The 20,624-nt window shown below is 38.6% G+C and overlaps 1 protein-coding gene across 1 annotated transcript; it reads right to left on the bottom strand.

The window, feature by feature from the left end:
- Window positions 1-16,950: 16,950 nt before the first annotated feature.
- On the bottom strand, window positions 16,951-20,624 carry LOC139722521 (uncharacterized). Its single transcript, XM_071633809.1, has 3 exons — window positions 19,960-20,624; window positions 18,645-18,809; window positions 16,951-17,944 (listed from the first exon to the last, which is right to left on the bottom strand). Exons 1-3 carry the CDS (start codon window positions 20,578-20,580, stop codon window positions 17,573-17,575), a joined length of 1,158 nt encoding a protein of 385 aa, XP_071489910.1. The 5' UTR covers window positions 20,581-20,624; the 3' UTR covers window positions 16,951-17,572.

Consider the following 20,624-nt stretch of genomic DNA (forward strand, 5'->3'; position numbering starts at 1 on the left):
CACAATGACTTGTGCTTCTGTCATTGATTCACTCATCAAAACGCAAGGTCGAGTGTCATTAACTAATTGTGCTATCCAAGAGTCACTTTTTGTCCCCGCCGAACGAGTTCGAGCAGGGGACTATGAAACGGGCTCCGTACGTGTGTGTGTCTGTGTGTCCGTGTGTCCGTGTGTCCGTGTGTCCGTCTGTCCGTCTGTCCGTGCGTCCGTGTGTGATCAAAATGTTCAAAATGCTACTCCTTCGCCATTTCTAACCCGATTTTGATTCTGTTTGCTTTATATGATAGCACTACATGGGAGCTTTGAAACTTCTATACAGAATTTCAGTTGTGACCTTTGACCTTGACCTTTGACCTATATTGTACATTTTGCTTCAAAGTGCTACTCCTTCGCCATTTCTACCCCGATTTTGATTCCGTTTGCTTTATATGATGGCACTAGGTGAGGGCTTCAAAACTTCTACACAGAATTTTGACCTTTGACTTCTTTGACCTTTGACCTTGATTTTTGACCTATATTGTACATTGCCTACAAAATGCTACTCCTTTGCCATTTCTAACCCGATTTCGATTCCGTTTGCTTTATGTGATGGCACTAGGTGAGGGCTTCAAAACTTCTACACAGAATTTTGACCTTTGACTTCTTTGACCTTTGACCTTGATTTTTTACCTATATTTTACATTTTGCTACAAAATGCTACTCCTTCGCCATTTGTTACCCGATTTAAATTCCGTTTGCTTTAAGTGATGGCACTAAGTGAGGGCTTCAAAATTTCTACACAGAATTTTGACCTTTGACTTCTTTGACCTTTGACCTTGATTTTTGACCTGTATTGTACATTTTGCTACCAAATGCTACTCCTTCGCCATTTCTAACCCGATTTCGATTCCGTTTGCTTTATGTGATGGCACTAGGTGAGGGCTTCAAAACTTCTACACAGAATTTTGACCTTTGACTTCTTTGACCTTTGACCTTGATTTTTTTTACCTATATGGTACATTGGCTACAAAATGCTACTCCTTCGCCATTTCTAACCCGATTTCGATTTCGTTTGCTTTATGTGATGGCACTAGGTGAGGGCTTCAAAACTTCTACATAGAATTTTGACCCTTGACTTCTTTCACCTTTGACCTTGATCTTTTTACCTATATGGTACATTTTGCTACTAAATGCTACTTCCGGCGGGGACATATTTTACGCACCGCGTAATTTCTACTTTTCCTTGTTTGATGATGTGTCTCCTATGTTTGGATCAAGTGGCAACATGACATGTTAACCCAGATTTTTAGTGACAGCTTTATTCTGGAATTCTGCATGCTCAAAGTCAGTCAAACGGTAAAAATGCTTATGCCGACAGAACAATCATGAGTGATGTTTTTTAGCAAAGATGTGCTTGTAGCAAACACTGGTATCACATCATAAAGCTGCTATGCGATTTCATGGCTATGAGGCAGTACAGTGTAACATTCAAAGTTGTTGGTAAAGAAGCATGGGGTTACATACTGACGTATCTGAAAGGGAAATTGGCTGTTGAAAATCTCAAATTAGCAATTCCGTTCACAGTTTCATATTTTTGTTGCCAGGCCATGAGATTATCTCAATTAAAATTCAATAAGAAAAATTTGCTCTCAAAAAGGAGACAAAGATGAACAGATTGTTTGTATTTGTGAGAAAGTCCATGTTTCTCCATTTGATCCAGTTTTGACAGTTGCCATCTTCATGTGTGAGAGCTTTACACAGATACTTTGCCCATAGATGCTATTGTCACTTTTTGGTCACACAATAAACACCTTGTACTAAGTATACTTGTCCTATCAACATATGAAACTAGTACAAAACAATTTTCAGAGAACTTATTTATGAAAACTGTATGCATGAAGTAAAATTTTCAAGCAATATTGAATAATCAAGAGAGACAAAATTTTGTCAAGGGATGGTATAGTTGTGGTTGGGATGAGGCTTCAGGTTCCAACTTTGGTGTGAGATAATGAGAAACATCTAAAGAAATGTGAAAGAGCATACAATTCAAAGAGGAATTCAAAGTTTATCTGATAAAATCAGTTTAGAAAGGAATGAGATATAAAAAAAGAAATATTTACCTTTTGATTAGTGCTAAGGACAAACATTTCATCAATGGTGAAGTCTTTTTTGTTTTAGTAGCAGTTGATATCTTTATCTACATTACTCAGCATGTCCTAGGTGCTGTAATAATCAGCGGAAATTTTATTTTTTACCTCAGAATGTTGCATGTAGAAATCTCTTGTTTTCACCACAGTGAACTAATGGTATCATTCATAGCTCATAGATGCCAACTCTGCAATGCTAATCCATGCTAACCCCCGCCGCTTCTTACAATCTGTCCGCAGCTTGTGCCTAACCTACATTTATATTAAAAGATCAAGTGTAGGCCGTACACACATTTTGGACACAAGAAACACAAAAATGGAACAGCTGGAAATGAGCTGTGCCGCAACATTGTAGTATATTATCAGACATGTCTGCAAACTATGAAGATAACAAGCAAGGGATAGGGAACCCCAGAGGTGATAAGAATTAAGAATTCTGTTCTGGTTAGCTCTGTCCTTTGTTGTGCACCTAAAGAGAAAGTTTTGGGGCAGGACAAGATTTTGTTGAAGCAACATGACATGATTGCTAACTACATATCGTCAAGGCATTTGTTTTTTCTCAGTGTTTTTTCCAAGACATCTTGAATGTGGACGAGTGAGGTAGTTTGAAATTCACTGCACTAGAGGAGAAAGCACACTCCAAGCTTGACTGAAAGAAGTCTGTCTGATAGACCACGTAAGAACAGAGAGTGATTAGTTTGATCCCTGTCTCATGTAACCATGACCCTTTCATTCCTGTTTCGGTGGTGTAACCCGACCTGGCCATTGAAAATTAAATTCAGTAATGATAAACACTTTGCTTCTCATAAGGAAGACAGACAGATTAAAAAAACAAAAAACAAAAACAAAAACAAACACCCAATAACAACTGTGAGTGCGCACAAAGTCAATGAGTGAAATATGATTGCAGAGGTTTGCAATGAGGTTGATGGGATATGGCTATCAAAGAACTTTTTGCTGTTTTTATTCCAATTTTTCTTTGAATAGCAAGATATTTGCATCAAGAGTATCTTATAGTCTTATTGTTACCAAGGTAGATATGATGACATTTACTATTTTGTTTTCTTTTCAGATAAGAAAAAATAACAGTTTGTATACTGAACCATCCGTGATTATGTCATTACTTTTGTGTATCATTTTGTACATATATACTGTGATTATTTAATGTTTTTTGTTGTAAAGCATTTCAGTGGTTGGTTATGCTGTATGAATCATTTTTTTTCCTCACCTGAGTTCAAATGGAGTGTATATCACAAGTACATTGTATGTTCATGAAGTATGTGTATGTGCAGGCACATTATATACAGATCTACAGGTGTGCAGAATGTTTCTTGTTATTTTATACTCCTAGCTTATTATGTCTCCACCATAGAAGAGGTGACAGAGGAATGATTTAATGCTTAGTCGGGCAGCTTATGTTATGTATGATAGCTTGTATATTGATAGCGAGACTTGCATTCAGCATTTCCTTATATAAAGATATTATTTTCACCTGGCCAAAGCCTGGCTGCACATAGGGTCCAAAGTACTGTAGCTGAGGGTTAAGGTAGGCACCTAGTCATTCGTGTCAGCCTGATTTAGCATTATCATGCGCTGTATCATTGTTTGTGTATTTTGTGCCAAGACGGCTGCAAGACTGAACGTTCATGTGTGAAATTTGAGCAATAATTAAATGCCATGTCAAACATGTTGCATAGCCATTATGGACATCACATCAAATTATTTGTCACCTTTTTACTTTATTCATGTTATTGGTTGTTGTTTTTTTCGTTTCTTTCATACCTTTTTTTTTTATTGTTAGAATGCTTGCCAGTATTACAATGCTGCTCTTCTAGGTGTACAAGTAGCAGGTTAAGAGAACAAAAGTGGAACCAATGTCCAAATGTGGAGCCTGCTATCAGGAAAGGCTTACCTACTTTATGTGAGAAAATGGACAGGAGACAGTATGAATTTTCTGGTCAAATGCACCATAAGGGAAATACAGCACTGTTTTCGAGTGCGTGGGACTACGCGATAAATCTGCCATTGTCGTGTTCATAAATGTGCCATGTGCTCAGAATGTGGAACGTCGTGATGGGAGCCGTGGCTGAAATAACTTGTACCTTCCGGTCTTAATTTATGTGGAATATTCATAGGGGTTCCTGACAGTGATTTAGGCAATCCAAAAAGTATGTGAAATCTTAATTCATTTATTCATTTGTTTGGTTTATTCGTTCAGGCAGAAATACATCCAAGATACTACAGGGTTGTAAAATACAAGATATCATCCCTGTATCTTCTTGTCTATTCTTTCAGAAATGTTGGGAGTGGTGTAATGTGCCGTAGTGAAATTGCAGCCACTTAAATTGGTTATCACATGACATTCTGATGTTACTAACCACCAGTGCAACACGGTACTCATTTTCAGTTTACCATTTTTCTTTAAATTCATATTCAATATGTACTTGTTTATACCAATCATCTTATAGATACTAATTTTATATTCAGAAGTTGCAAACAGATCATCTCTCTGTTGATAACTTGTTAACACAAAGCTACATAAACACGTTTCTTCAAAATAATCTGTGTTCATTGCACCTTTCATACCTTGTGGTTAATCTACGACACTTTGATAGCAAGTTTTAAAGAGCTGTTGTTGAAAGCTTTAAATTGGATATTGAAAGTGAGTCAATGTTGCCAAGAAAAATTATCAGACTGTGCCACAGTGCTTACCCTCAGGAGAAGTGAACAAAGTGTGTTTTGGAACAAATATGTCACAATGCGGATGTTTTCTTTATGTCTGTATTACGCCTCCTGGACTGGGAGTATTGTGCAATTCATATCTGGACTCTCATTGGCAGTTGTTACATGCATCCAAATTTAGTTTGAAATGAAGGAAACATAGCAAATTTGATGATGGACTTTGTTGGATGAATGGAGTTGGTTAGTAATGCAAATCTACATGCTCATGATATTCATTGATAGAATCATGTCAAAAGTATGTCACATATTAGCTGGAATACTTTTGTGTGAAAATGGTCTTTTTCTCACTCACCTTGTAGGAAGAGAGAAGTATGAGGCTCATAGAAAACATCAGGTTTTGATGATTTTTAGATGTTTAATTTTTTTTTTCCCAAGTAGAAGATATATTTTCTGCAATCAAATGGGACAGAACAATCAACCGAGCCCCCATCAGTAGGACAATATAAAATGTTGTGGTTCGTATGACTGGCACAGCAACAGTCAAACCTGCCTTTAGCAATCATCTTTCCTATAGTGGCCACCTGCCTTATACAGTCACTAAAGAAATTGCCCTCCCCCAAGAGAAAAGCCATGTTAAAGACTTTGTTTACAGCGGCCACTTTTTTTTTTTAAAGTCTCCTATGGGTGGCCACTGTAGACGGGTTTGACTGTAGTTGGTTTGTTGGAAGAAATGTTTCCTTTCGAGGGTGTGTACATTGCCACCCCCTTCCTTCTCTTGAAACCAGATCCCCCCCCCCCCCCTGCATCTTATTTGACTGTTAAAGGGTGGGAAAACCAAGGGCCCTCAAAGAATTATGCAGTGAATAACTTTAATAGCTTTGGAAGCATATTACTTAAAGTGGCTAGATATTGATGAATACAATGTAATGACCAAACAGTAATAGTTATGATATTTTGGATGATGATGATGATATGATGAAGACGGTTATGATGTCATCTGTTGTGGTGATGGTGATATTAATATGATGGTCGTGCCACATTGATTGTGACAGATTTGCAGATTTGTTTGGGTTGTCAAACCACCAAAGAATATGATATTGATAACAATGTGGTGGAGCTTATGTTGATGATGATGATAATAATGATGATGATGGCAATGATGATGATGATGATAGCGATGATGATGATGATGATGATAATAGTGACGATGATGATGATGATGATATGATATGATATGATATGATATGATGATGTTTATTATGGTAATGATAATGTCATGCTCACCTAGCGTCTGTTACAAAATATGAATAGGTCAGGATATCAACCTTCAGTGGAAGAAAATGAATTAAAACATCAGAATGGTGGTCTAGTGTATAACTGATGCAGTGTATATGCTTTTGATGAACATAAAAAAAGAATCCAAGCATTTCTATTCAGAATTGATTCAAGGATGATATTGTTGGAATTTATGCGTTATAAAAGAAGAAATATCCTGTTGGTTTGCCTGCCGCCAGCTCATGAATACAGCATCAGAAGTGAATTTATACTGCACAGTATCTACAAAGTTGGAATCCTCTTGCTACTCAGCTGTAGATGGTGTATACGAGCCATCTAAAGACGTAAGTCGTGTGTGTATGCATGTCAAGTGAAGTCTATCACAAAAAAGTGGTCATTGCACTGAAGAATTGTGACACACATATATGTCAGTTTGAATACAAAAATGATTGACATGAATAGCCAGGACAGAAATGTTCCATATTCTTCTTTTTCTTCTTCTTCTTCTTCTTCTTCTTCTTCTTCTTCTTCTTCTTCTTCTTCTTCTTCTTCTTCTTCTTCTTCTTCTTCTCCTCCTCCTCCTCCTCCTCCTCCTCCTCCTCCTCCTCCTCTTCTTCCTCCTCCTCCTTGTCCTTCGTGCAAAGTGGGTGATATTTGGCCAATTCCAAGTATCACCTCCTCCCGATAAGTAGGCCTGCAATGCGAAGCTGAGTCAATTCTCCTCCTGGATGAGTCAAAGCCTTATCACAGTGTGGTATGAATATACACATGGATGTAAATAATGTACAAATTAAGATGAAAAGGTGGAAACGTGATTTCATATGGTTTATTTTCTGCAAACAATGGTGCACTGTTGTCAACTTGTTAGCTTTGTATGTAAAATGTATAAATTTATAAAAATGATCAGTGATGTGGTGTGTAAGTGTGACACAAAGCAAAACCCATTCATGTAAATGAAATATGGTATCTTAATATATATATATAAATATATATATTATTTACTTGTTCCAATATGGTTTATGTGGTGATTTAATACTTTTTTTGAAAGACTACAGGCAGTACAGTAAATCTTTTACCTCGAATGCATTAGGGTGATATTACTAATTTTGTTTACATTTTTGCCAAATGCTATGTTAGCAGTTGTGGAAATGATTTAAAAAAAGAGAGCTGTTATTAAAGGTAGTTAATATTCAAATGAGAATAGATGACTTGTCGAACATGCTGGATGTGAAAAAGAATGTAAAAACTAGGTTCATATTGTATGCTGTCTATGACATTTTAGTTGAAGACCACTTAATCAGGTGTTAAAAAAATGATTCAAAATTGGTTTGAAAGATTCATATTATTATCTTCACAAAGAGCAACTCAGATATGGAAGGATTTATTTAAAGTTGTTGATGTTTATTGTTGTACATAATTTCACAGTGAAACTGTAAAGACTTCTATGTTGATTAGACTGCCTGGCATCACATTGGTGTAATGATTATTTTAAGAATGTATTATGAATTGTATAATCATCCTTTTTTCCTCCTTTGTGGCATTCTTTACACCCTTCAAACCCACTTAGGCACCGCGTCACCCTTTCTTACCTGCAGGGAAGATGTGAGCAGCCACACTCGTACAGAAATTTCCAAAGATTATTAGCATCATGGGGGATGCGGGGGTGCTAGTGGCATGAAAATTCTGCCTCTGCAAGTTACTTTGATGAATATGATATGTCTAAAAAGGATTCCAAAGACGTGGTCATCTTCTGCACAGAGTTGGAAGGGGAGAGCTTTTGAGATAATGTATTGAAGATGTGATAAGTACGTGTATGTGTACTGTGTACATAATTCAGCATTTTTATTTTTCTGAGTGTGGGTTGGGGGGGGGGGGGGGGGGGGGTACTGGTCACTCCTGAAAATGGAGTGTCACTTCTACCTTGTATGTTAACATAGGAGAAGGCAGGTACTGGTATCAATTCCACAAGTTAAAGGCAGAGGCCAGCATATGTCTTCTTGGTGGTCAATACGTGCACAATTTACTTTACTCAATTTGCCAATGCGCAAATGGTAATATTGGCCGCACGCAGCCCGACAGTGGTCACACAACAAATCACTTTTCAAACTGGTATTTGTTTCTGAAAGCAGTCAGTATTCTTATTTTGTATTTATGTATACACGTTCTACTATATTTTCAGAAATTTCTGTTTGTTTTCAGCAGTCCTTTTTTTTGGGGGGGGGGGGGATGGATTTGATATGGCAGGGGAGTGGCATTTGTAAGGAACGGAGATACATTGTACATGTAATCCATGAGCATTCTGTCTCATCGTTGTGGCCTGCACTGCAGGAAATGTTAGCTACATTATGACAAGAATTCATTTTTTAAGGTGTACCAGTATCAAAAGTTATTCCCAGATACGAGTTCTAATGTTAACAAAATTTGTGAATTCAATTAAAATCATGACACGATAAATTTATGTTCATTATACATGTATTAAATGTACACATAGAGCACTTTCTTTTTTTTTTTTTTTTTTTGGACAAGTCTGTTCAGCTCTCCCTTTTTTACACTACCTTTAATAACAGCCACAAACAGCAAATGAATGGTATGTGTTCATGCTACCCTTGTAGTGTACATTGAACCAGGCTCAAGTGATAATGAGACAAAGTGTGACCCTACAGTCAAAGCAAAAACCCCATTTTGTGATGTCAGCAGAAGCAAATGGTGATATCCTGTGGCTGTTACACAATTATCGCATGTGAAGCCGTGTAATAAAATGAATTTGGTTACCACATACATGTATTACAATGTACACTTGCATCTGCAGTGGCTTCTCTTGCCCGTGTTGTTCTTTACGAGTGTAATGTGTGAAAAGATAGGTTAAAGAGATGTTTAGTTTTGGGTGAGACGGGGATTCAGATTTTAGCTTTTTGCAAGATAATTACAAACCGCTTATTTGAAATACTGAAGAGCATAAAATTCTAGGAAGAATTAAAAGTTTATTTGGTGAAAATTGGTTTTGAAATAGCCGAGATGTCCAAAAACAATGTAAAGCAAAGTGGTCCAAATCACAGGTTAGACCCACCTTTTATTTCGACCACTCTGATTTTGAATATCTCGGCCATTTCAAAACCAATATTCATCAAATGAACTATTCATTCCTCCTAGAATTGTGCATGTATGCTTTTAATACTGTATTTCAAATATGTGTTAGTGGTTTCTGATTATCTTGCAAAAACTTAATATCTGAATCCCCATCTCAACCAAACTATACCATCCCTTTAAGCTCAAACCCTAATTACCATTCTAGTAATGCATAAGAACACTGAATCTCTTCTGTTATATCCACAATAATATTATATTCTTCCATGCAAGGCTATTCTTTCACTCTTGTCTCTCCGATTCTTCAAGCTCTCCCCTTGCTTTGCCCCTTTTATATAATATCAACTTTGTTCTTGATATATTTTCCAGTCACATCTTCTGGGGAAACATACATAATGTGCAAGAAAATGATCCAAACTTACAGGATTAATCCATGAAATCTGGGTGAACAGAAATTGTCATCTTGCCCCCACTGAATTGGAAAATGAATTTTGATCAGACAAAGATTGGATGGAAGTGGATATATTTATTGAATTTGTGGAAAAAATTTGTAAGAGAAACTTTCACTTTCATATTTTAAAAAGCTGCGAACTAAGGGATCAGATTTAATTTAGCAAATTTTAGGTTTTCAACAATTCTACAACCAAGTAAACAATAGTACGGTCAACTCGCGTTACAACGACGTCCTCGGGACTGGCAGCTTACTCTCTTTAGGTGTATATTGTGATTTATAAAATATGAAAAAATAAACCATTAAAAAATACAGAGCTGATAATGTTGGGGCCTGAATTTTTACTTTGTTGTGGCCAGAATTTTGTTATACAGTGTAACTGTGTTTGTTAGAACGGGAGTGCACTGTATGACTTGAATAAAGCTCAAAGGACATTTTTATTCTGCCTTGAGTGAAAAAACAACAACCCAGCAAATAATGATAGAAATTAAATAAAGAGATAATCAAACCAAAGAGATATGTTTTCTTAGACTTGATGAGTGAAAGAGAAACTGAGAGAGAGAGAAAAAAAAATATGTGTACCACAAACTGCCATACTTATCAATAGTGAGAACAGGAAAAAGTTAATGGGGTAACCGCTGCTCCTTTTTCCTTCACACAAGGAATTTATTTACGAGACACTTGATTAGAAAACAGATACAAAACATTCAGCATAGCATTGCACATTTCAAATTGTCTATAATGTCAAATCAATAATGAAAAGTGAAAGTTTAGCCTTGTTGGTTGAGTACTATACAATATGACAGAGAAATGAACAATTTAACATCAAGGTCATTGCTCTTCTCCAAAGAGTCTATCTGTATTAGTGGAGATGGTGTGTGTAGACCGAATAGTTATCATGTACATTAATCAATCAAAAAAAAAATACATGGCAAGATCAATTCATACTATCAAAATGTAACATTTTCAGGCAGAAAAAAAACTGAAAAGAAAAACAGATTCAGTAGGGTTGATGTAATGTAAGAGTTCATAGTACTAATATGGTACACAAAGCATTTCAGTCAATTTTTCAGTACCGACATATATATTCTTCAACAGCTGTCGATCAATTCCTATACTTAATTAAAGTTGCCAAGTATAGATTTACATAGCCAAGGATGTCCTAACCATAGGCGTACCCAGGATTTTTTAGAGAGGGGTGTTCAGTGGCGTACCGTGGGTCAAGACATTGGGGGGGGGGGGCGCACCTCATGGCCGGAAGCAACATCAGAATTGCATAATTGTACAATTAAATGCGAGCGAGCGGAGCGAGCGAGCTTGAAAATTTTGATATTTTACAGTCCCCAAACTGCCGTTTGTAGCTATGTATAATAATATATGTATATATATATATATATATATATATATTTGCTTTGGAAATTAAGGGGGTTGCACCGGGTGCAACTGCTGGCAGTTGCTGGCAGTAACATCAGGAGAATGGCATAACGATTAAATGCGAGCGAGCGAAGCGAGCGAGCTTGAAAATTTTGACATTTTAAGTCCCCAAACTGCCGTTGGCAGCTATATTTTTTTGCTTTAGAAATTAAGGGGAGGGGGCGCACTGGGCGCAATTGCTGGTAATTACTGACAGCAACATCAGGAGAAATGCATATGCGAGCGAGCGAAGCGAGCGAGCTTGAAAATTTTGACATTTTACAGTCCCAAAACTGCCGTTTGTAGCTATATTTTTTCGCCTTAGAAATTAAGAGGAGGGGAAGCACCGGGCGCAACTGCTGGCAATTGCTGACAGCAACATCAGGAGAATTGCATAACGATTAAATGCGAGCGAACGAAGCGAGCGAGCTTGAAAATTTTGACATTTTACAGTCCTCAAACTGCCGTTTGTAGCTATATTTTTTCGCTTTAGAAATTAATGGGAGGGGCGCACCGGGCGCAACTGCTGGCAATTACTGACAGCAACATCAGGAGAATTGCATAACGATTAAATGCGACCGAGCGAAGCAAGCGAGCTTGAAAATTTTGATATCTTACAGTCCCAAAACTGCCGTTTGTAGCTATGTATAATAATATATGTATATATATATATATATATATATATATATATATATATATATTTGCTTTGGACATTAAGGGGGTTGCACCGGGTGCAACTGCTGGCAGTTGCTGGCAGTAACATCAGGAGAATGGCATAACGATTAAATGCGAGCGAGCGAAGCGAGCGAGCTTGAAAATTTTGACATTTTAAGTCCCCAAACTGCCGTTGGCAGCTATATTTTTTTGCTTTAGAAATTAAGGGGAGGGGGCGCACTGGGCGCAACTGCTGGTAATTACTGACAGCAACATCAGGAGAATTGCATATGCGAGCGAGCGAAGCGAGCGAGCTTGAAAATTTTGACATTTTACAGTCCCAAAACTGCCGTTTGTAGCTATATTTTTTCGCCTTAGAAATTAAGAGGAGGGGAAGCACCGGGCGCAACTGCTGGCAATTGCTGACAGCAACATCAGGAGAATTGCATAACGATTAAATGCGAGCGAACGAAGCGAGCGAGCTTGAAAATTTTGACATTTTACAGTCCCAAAACTGCCGTTTGTAGCTATATTTTTTCGCCTTAGAAATTAAGAGGAGGGGCGCACCGGGCGCAACTGCTGGCAATTACTGACAGCAACATCAGGAGAATTGCATAACGATTAAATGCGACCGAGCGAAGCAAGCGAGCTTGAAAATTTTGATATTTTACAGTCCCAAAACTGCCGTTTGTAGCTATGTATAATAATATATGTATATATATATATATATATATATATATATATATATTTGCTTTGGACATTAAGGGGGTTGCACCGGGTGCAACTGCTGGCAGTTGCTGGCAGTAACATCAGGAGAATGGCATAACGATTAAATGCGAGCGAGCGAAGCGAGCGAGCCTGAAAATTTTGACATTTTAAGTCCCCAAACTGCCGTTGGCAGCTATATTTTTTTGCTTTAGAAATTAAGGGGAGGGGGCGCACTGGGCGCAACTGCTGGTAATTACTGACAGCAACATCAGGAGAATTGCATATGCGAGCGAGCGAAGCGAGCGAGCTTGAAAATTTTGACATTTTACAGTCCCAAAACTGCCGTTTGTAGCTATATTTTTTCGCCTTAGAAATTAAGGGGAGGGGGCGCACCGGGCGCAATTGCTGGCAATTTGACAGCAACATCAGGAGAATTGCATAACGATAAAATGCGAGCGAGCAAAGCGAGCGAGCTTGAAAATTTTGACATTTTACATTCCCCAAACTGCCGTTTGTAGCTATATTTTTTCGCTTTGGAAATTAAGGGGAGGGGGCGCACCGGGCGCAACTGCTGGCAATTACTGACAGCAACATCAGGAGAATTGCATAACGATTAATTGCGAGCGAGCGAAGCGAGCGAGCTTGAAAATTTTGACATTTTTACAGTCCCCAAACTGCCGTTTGTAGCTATATTTTTTCGCTTTGGAAATTCGGGGGGGGGGGGGCGGGGGCGCACCGGGCGCAACTGCTGGCAATTACTGGCAGTAACATCAGGAGAATGGAATATAACGGTTAAATGCGAGCGAGGGAAGAGAGCGAGCTTTAAAATTTTGACATTTTACCGTCCAAAAACTGTCGTTTGTGGCTACATGTATATATATTTTTTTTCGCATTGGAGGGAGGGGGCGCCCGGTGCGCCCCCTGGATCCGCCACTGGTCGTCAAGGGTGTCGGTTTATGTTCATGATTGGGGGAGGTATGACCAGCGAGCTTGAAAATTTTGACATTTTACAGTCCCCAAACTGCCGTTTGTAGCTATGTATAATAATATATGTATATCTATATATATATATATATATATATATATATATATATATTTGCTTTGGAAATTAAGGGGGTTGCACCGGGTGCAACTGCTGGCAGTTGCTGGCAGTAACATCAGGAGAATGGCATAACGATTAAATGCGAGCGAGCGAAGCGAGCGAGCTTGAAAATTTTGACATTTTAAGTCCCCAAACTGCCGTTGGAAGCTATATTTTTTCGCTTTAGAAATTAAGGGGAGGGGGCGCACCGGGTGCAACTGCTGGCAGTTGCTGGCAGTAACATCAGGAGAATGGCATAACGATTAAATGCGAGCGAAAGTCCACTTGATATGCTTTTTCGAGCACTTAAAAGGTTTTTTTTTTGAGGGTGATATAAAATCTGATAAATTTAAGAGGGGTCTTTTGAGGGTGATTTAAATGTATAAATAGGCAACCCTAAATTTTGATATATTTTGGCGAGCGAGCGCAGCAAGCGAGCCGAAAATTTTTATATTTCAGCTTTATACATAACATGGAATTCTTGTCATTTTTGGTTATTAAATCTTCAAATTACAATTCTAATCATAGTGACGGCCTTATAGATAACGATTTGTTCCAACAGTGTCCAACCCCATCCCGGTAGGGACTTAAAAAAAGTCCACATGATGTGCTTTTTCAAGTACTTATAGAAGGGGTCTTTTTGAGGGTGTTTTAAATGTAATAGATATTGAAGAATTTTGGCGAGCGAGTGCAGCGAGCGAGCCGAAAATTTTTGTATTTCAGCTTACAAAACATGGAATTCTTGTCATTTTTGGTTATTAAATCTTCGAATGACAATTCTAATCAAGATATAGTGACGGTCTTATAGATAACGATTTATACCAACAGTGTTCAACCCCAATCCCATCCCGGTATATAGGGACTTTAAAAAAGTCCACTTGATGTGCTTTTTCGAGCACTTAAAAGGTTTTTTTTTTTTAGGGTGATATAAAATCTGATAAATTTTGATAAATTTTGGCGAGCGAGCCGACAATTTTTGTATTTCACCTTACAAAACATGGAATTCTTGTCATTTTTTGGTTATTAAATCTTACAATTCTAATCAAGATGGGATAGTGACGGCTTCATAGATAACGATTTATGCCAACAAACTAAGGACTTGGAAAAATACTCTAAATTACTACGAGTGAGTGACCCGAAATTTTTATATTTCCACGTCATCATTACGTTTTGTTCTTCTTTTTTTTTTGGATAAATTTTGGCGAGCGGGCGCAGCGAGCGAGCCGAAAATTTGTATATTTCAGCGTTACAAAACATGGAATTCATGTTTTGTTTTTATCTTGTTTGATTTGGTTTTCTGTTTGCGCGTCAGCTTCGCGCGCGGTGCAGTAACGTAGTATTAACACGTACTGTACACGAGTTCTTTGGTGCGTATGATATTATGTAACTCCATAATGTATCATCATCCACACAAACATTAAAACAAGGAAGAGAGAGAGAAAAAAATGAACGCAAAAGAAAGGAAATGCGGAATTCAAAACGGAAATAAAAGCGGTCACGAAGACAGCTTTTGTTTCATTTGTCAACATCTAAGCATTGCTGAAGAGGGGTGTTGAATAGCTCAAACACCTCCCTCTTGCCCAAGGGGGGTGTTTGAACACCTTAAACACCCCCCTTTTGGCAAAGGGGGGTGTTTGAACACCCAAAACACCCCCCCCCCCCCCCCCCCTCGGTACGCCCTTGGTCCTAACACACTGCATGCCCCAAAACACCTTAAATAGTGCATTTCAGTGTCAATGGGAGGATCATTCAGTTTTTAGCTAGTCTGTCAGTAAATGCATGTCTTCATCGAATCAGTTAATCATCTTTTGTTCGCTGTCAAGTATGTATTAAAGAATGTTGCTTGATGTCGGCTTTTTATGAAATATACACACTGAGCAAAACGGGAAGCAAACCTAATGGCCAGTAAAGCAAGATCTACTGTATTGATTTTCAACAGAAACAGAAACTAGTATCTCATTGTATCTATCCAGCATCAAGATGGAAGCAATATGATGTGTTTTAATTGAACAGATATCCGTAGTAATGTGTAATCAAACTTACAATCAGCAAAATTCTTCACCTGCTCAGATCAACTTCATTTTGATTACTCGCACCCTTACAACCTTTGAGCCACCAAAGAGTTAAATTGAACACTCATTGCATTGCAACCCAAATGATAAATGTATTCCATCTTTACAGCATAACTCAATATCAAAAGGGTCCCTCACATTCAGTGTATTATAACTGAGATAGGAACCTCCAACTGGGAAACTAATGTACATGTATGAATAAGCTCTTGCTTTGTGTGTTTGTTTTTTTTTTAACAGACACAGTACACTGAACTTGCAGGCCATAGCTTAAACTAGTACTACGTTGTAAGTCCATTCATTATTATGGGGTAACAATGGATTCAAAATTTTGACATTTATCAGTAATTTCCCTCAAGATGAGAGGGAAATGCCTTCAGATGTGAAGCTGAAATAAATTTCAGAGAATGCTCCCTCATTGAGCATCCAGTCATGAATTTGCACAAGTATTTGTCCTTTATTTTGGTATACAGGGGAAACTCGGTATAACGAACACTGCTATAACGAGATATCGGTTATAACGAGGAAATTTTTTCGGTCCCAAATTTCCTTCCACACAAGTCTATGTAAAATGCTACTCTTATAGCGAGATCGGCTATAACGAAATAACTGCTATAACGAGATAAATTTTGTGACTTCCAAACAAAGAAAAACATAGTAAATCAAACCTGCTATAGCGAGGTAAAGCAAAATGCCTTCGGTAAAGCTTTACTTCGCCTGTGCTATCATCTTCCGAGATTGTAAAGCTTGATGCGCCAAAAACTGTCCTGTACACACATAATCATTTTCTTCAGTGCTCTCCAGCTAGCTCTGCATGTCGTACGTGTGAAGTGTGTGTGTGCACGCACACTGATACATGCAGAAAATGTGGTGGGGCGGCCATATGTATACATGACATCATCATGACGTTTTATAGTAGGTGTGAGGCAATCTGATGCTGTGATTGGCCTTCTCCTTAGGGAATTCCCCGTCTTCACACACACGCAGTCATAATGTACATACAGAATGTGTCACATACACACACAGCATTGTGCAGACCATATTCAAGCTTTCCACACAACACACACCCATACGATAACCACATACCAATCCACAGACGATCTTGATACAATCGCAAGCTATATAAATTTACAAATTCAAACATCTACAATTAATAAGAAACACATCCTTGATATTGGATTTCCTTGGCGAAAAACATCTTCTTACCAATAAAGGTGAGTAATTCCCTCACACACAATATCAAATTATCAGTATTGATTGAAATATAATGGGTAGTCCCACATGTGCAAATTAATGTCTTTATTTTATGCCTTCTTTTATGCCTACTGATATAACGAGATATCGGCTATAACGAGGAAAATGACTCGGTCCCGACCATCTCGTTATATCGAGTTTCCACTGTATCATACTGCATCGTATGATACAAGCTAGTGATGAGTAAAATAAGGCTGGCGTTGTGATGGTGTTTCACATTGAGTACTGTCTGTCTCATGCTGCCCAAAGATGCATCTACATGGCATGTGAAGCACTACACATAAGCAATTGTGCTTTGCTATGATGTGTGATGTAAGTGTTTGTGTGGAGCATCCCACCTTTACTGCTGATGTGATCTAATTCAATATAAATTGCAATTCTTTTGACTACCAGTAAAAACTACCTTATACAGAGAGGAACTCCTTATCTTGCAAAATACTTTCTTGGTTAATACAGTAGACATCGCACAAATCAACATCATATAAGTCAAAGAATCCCACGGGTCAATGCAATGAATAAGTCTACAATTAAATTGTTCTTGTCTTTTCTTTCATTATTTTGTTGACCTCAGCATAAGCGGACATTCATGTAAGCTGAAAGATTTTCTCCTTGGTTTACTTGGTAACGATCTTTGGCTCTTCTATTGCTCAAATTCTAAAAGATTCCATGTTTTTGTATGATGTACTAGTACTGCGAGCAATAAAAAAAAAATAAAAAATAGACCCGAATTTAGTCACTCAAATGTAATTACACAGCTCCCAAAAAGGTGACCACATTACACCCTACCACTGGAGACATGATCCACCAGCACGGGAAACATGACCCCCTCCAATTCGTGCACCACGCCATTTGTCACCGTGGTGTCAAAGCTGCGGAGCATCTGCCCCTGGGATGCAACCCCGCCCTGCCCCACTTCGATGTAGATGGTGGAGCCCTCCAGGGAGTGGAGCTTCAGATTGTCGTACATGGCTGCCCGGTAGACGGACGAGGCCACGACGTGGAAGGTGAGCACGCGCTTCAGGATCGTCGTGTTCTGAAGGAGCTTGCTCTGGTCTGGGGTCAGCTTGTTAAAGGCCGCATCATTTGGCGCAAACAAGGTCAGGGGTTTAAAGACTGGGGTGGACAGTGCAGCGGTCAGATTAGCTTTCTGTTAGAGTAATCAACAAGAACAAAAATGTCATTTTTTGACAAAAAAAAACCACCTTCAAAATACATGATTATTCCATGGTATGGCACAAGTCATTTTCTTTTTGTTTTTATTTCTCATTTTCTTTGTAAATTGATTGACAACATTGAATTGACTAAATACATTCAATGTATCAATGAATGAGTTCATTGCCAGCTCATTGAAATAAACGGAAGTTAACGAGGCATTTCAAGGCATGAAAAGATATGCTCCACTGGCACTATCTTTCACTGAATGACACAAAAGGAAAAGGGAAATATTACATCCCCAGCCCCCTGGGGCTTGATGCTCACCCAAGCTTCAAGGTAAGCCCTCTTTTGATACAACTCTTCTCTGGTGCCCCTCAATTAACACTGGCATTTTAGTGTGTACACCATAAAACTTAACATGTTGCCTTCTGCTCAACCAACACATATTTTGGTTTTGCTCACATTTGCTCTGCATGAGGAATAAGTGTGTGCCACTGTACACTCACTCTTTGGACTAAAAACCATTGGGAACTCCATGACTTTAACAGGGTGAATTCTTACATGCGAACAGATCAAAGAACATTTAATTAGAATTGGATAAAAGTCACAAATTTATACAATCTTTGTCTAAGTGATATCAGCCATTTTTTAAATCTAATGAAGGGATGATGTCATGACCTGCCCTCACTTACCTCAAGTGCTGCGTAAAGCTTGCTGTACTTGGGCTCCTCCTGCACGTATCTTGCCATATCAGCACCAGTGGGCACAGGGTACATGACCTTGTCGATCACGTGCACGATTCCGTTGCTTGCCATCAAGTCTGGGGTGGTGACCTTTGCGCCGCTTGCTGTCACAACCTAGAATGTCAAAAACGGCGTGGAATAAAGAGCACATTATAGCACTGAGCATGTTTTGTGCAAGATAAACTTAATGTAAGGTGTGCAAGAGGAGAGAAATAAGCAAGGTGACCAGCAGGTACAAACTGTATCAGCCACCTAAATCCTCAAGCAGTCTCCCTTGATATTACATCCCAGTGGAAGTCTGGTCCACCTTCATACAAAAGATGTCCATTCTATAAACCAGTCTCTTGTGCATAGACTGACAATATGTAATTAGTATTGTAGGAAATTGGCTGGTTACTTCAACACATCTCAAGTTACAAAAACCAAACAAACAGATAGGATTTTCCAAATGAATACATTATCAGGAAAATACCATTATCTCAACCTTACCAGTTGAGACATATATTACTGTATGATCATAATGAACATATTAATATGAATTTAAAAAATAAATTGATACGAGTATGATATGTATAATACATTCATATATCTTTCAAGATATATATCTTTAGGGATACACACACACACACACACACACACATATATATATATATATATATATATATATATATATATACGCATAGTGCACACACTCAAAGCTGTTGCAGTGACTACCTAGTGACCTGCCTTTGAATGTGACCAGCAACCAAAAATATGGTTTCCACTGGAAAACTGAGAACCATGCACAATGACTGCCAACAACTATATGCTGTGGCAAAGAGCAGTTGGTCAGCTTTCTACAGCTTAGGACATGGCATCAAAAAGATGCTGTAGCTAAGGCAATCAGTGATCGTGTAAAGCGGGGAGGGAGGTTAGATAGATAATGCAAATGATGTTATATATCAACAGTAATACAAAACATATACATATGTGTGTTTATGTATTAAATATTAATAGAACATAGTCTCATATGAATACAACTGGTAAAAGGTTGACTGTACATTTGTATTAATATGAAGGCAATATATACAGTACCGGTACGAGTACTGTGTTCAAAAGAAACTCTATTCTTATCTGCACGATGACTTCAACCATTTCACACTGAGGAGATATTGTTTTACAAAGATACAGTTACAATGTGCCTTTTTACTAAAAAAAATAAATAAATAAATAAAAAAATTAAAGATTAAAAGGAAAAAACAAAAGATAATGCGCAGCAGCCTACCGTTGTCTGAGAGCCTTGGCTTTCGACATGATATTTATCAATGTGAATCGGCTGGTAGGAGGTACTTTGACTCAGTGGAGGGGATGGGAAAAGCGAGTATAATGCTGTGTCCTTGTTCAAGATTGCTATGTCTGAACTCATGTGGGCGCCGACAGCCACGTGATACTGTATTATGGCCTCCCTCGTCCAGCGATCGGCCAGGGCTGCTTTCAAAGCTGCCGAGCTCCTATCGAAGGCAGTGTCGGAAAAGGCAAACACCGTCACGCGTCCCGTGCTGTTTACCAGGGTCTGCGACAACCAGGACGTTTGAAGAGCCAACTTGACAAACTTCGTCGCCGAATTTTGCTCTGCCACGTCGAGGACATTTTTGGCAGCCCCAGGTCCAGATTGCTTGGAAAGCTGAGTGACGGGTCGAGCTGGTTGGATCAGCTCAGCTGTTATTCGTTCCTTTGGGACAGGTATCGCCGGTTTGATGAGAAGAGAGTCTGGCTCGCGGAATGCACGCGGAAGTGTGTCAGCAGCCCTAACAAAAATCACTTGACATCCGACAAGAATGACGAGCCATTCTACCAACAACGCGGCGCTCTTTCTCGAGACCATGACTGATGATTCGGGCTTCATTCAATGAGATCAAACCTACAGACACCTGGATATTTTCACCCCCG

Source organism: Diadema antillarum, unplaced genomic scaffold (genome assembly GCF_040938485.1).
Source record: "Diadema antillarum isolate AM-2024a unplaced genomic scaffold, OU_Dant_1.0 scf00000167, whole genome shotgun sequence".
Classification (NCBI taxonomy): Eukaryota; Metazoa; Echinodermata; class Echinoidea; order Diadematoida; family Diadematidae; genus Diadema; species Diadema antillarum.

What these genes read in the sequence shown, in the direction of transcription:
- LOC139722521 (XM_071633809.1), bottom strand. Translation starts at nt 20,580, where the DNA reads ATGAAGCCCGAATCATCAGTCATGGTCTCGAGAAAGAGCGCCGCGTTG. An exon ending in GCCAAGGCTCTCAGACAACG is followed by an intron (nt 18,810 to 19,959) that starts GTAGGCTGCTGC and finishes TTGACATTCTAG; the next exon opens with GTTGTGACAGCAAGCGGCGC. An exon ending in AGCTTTACGCAGCACTTGAG is followed by an intron (nt 17,945 to 18,644) that starts GTAAGTGAGGGC and finishes TTACTCTAACAG; the next exon opens with AAAGCTAATCTGACCGCTGC.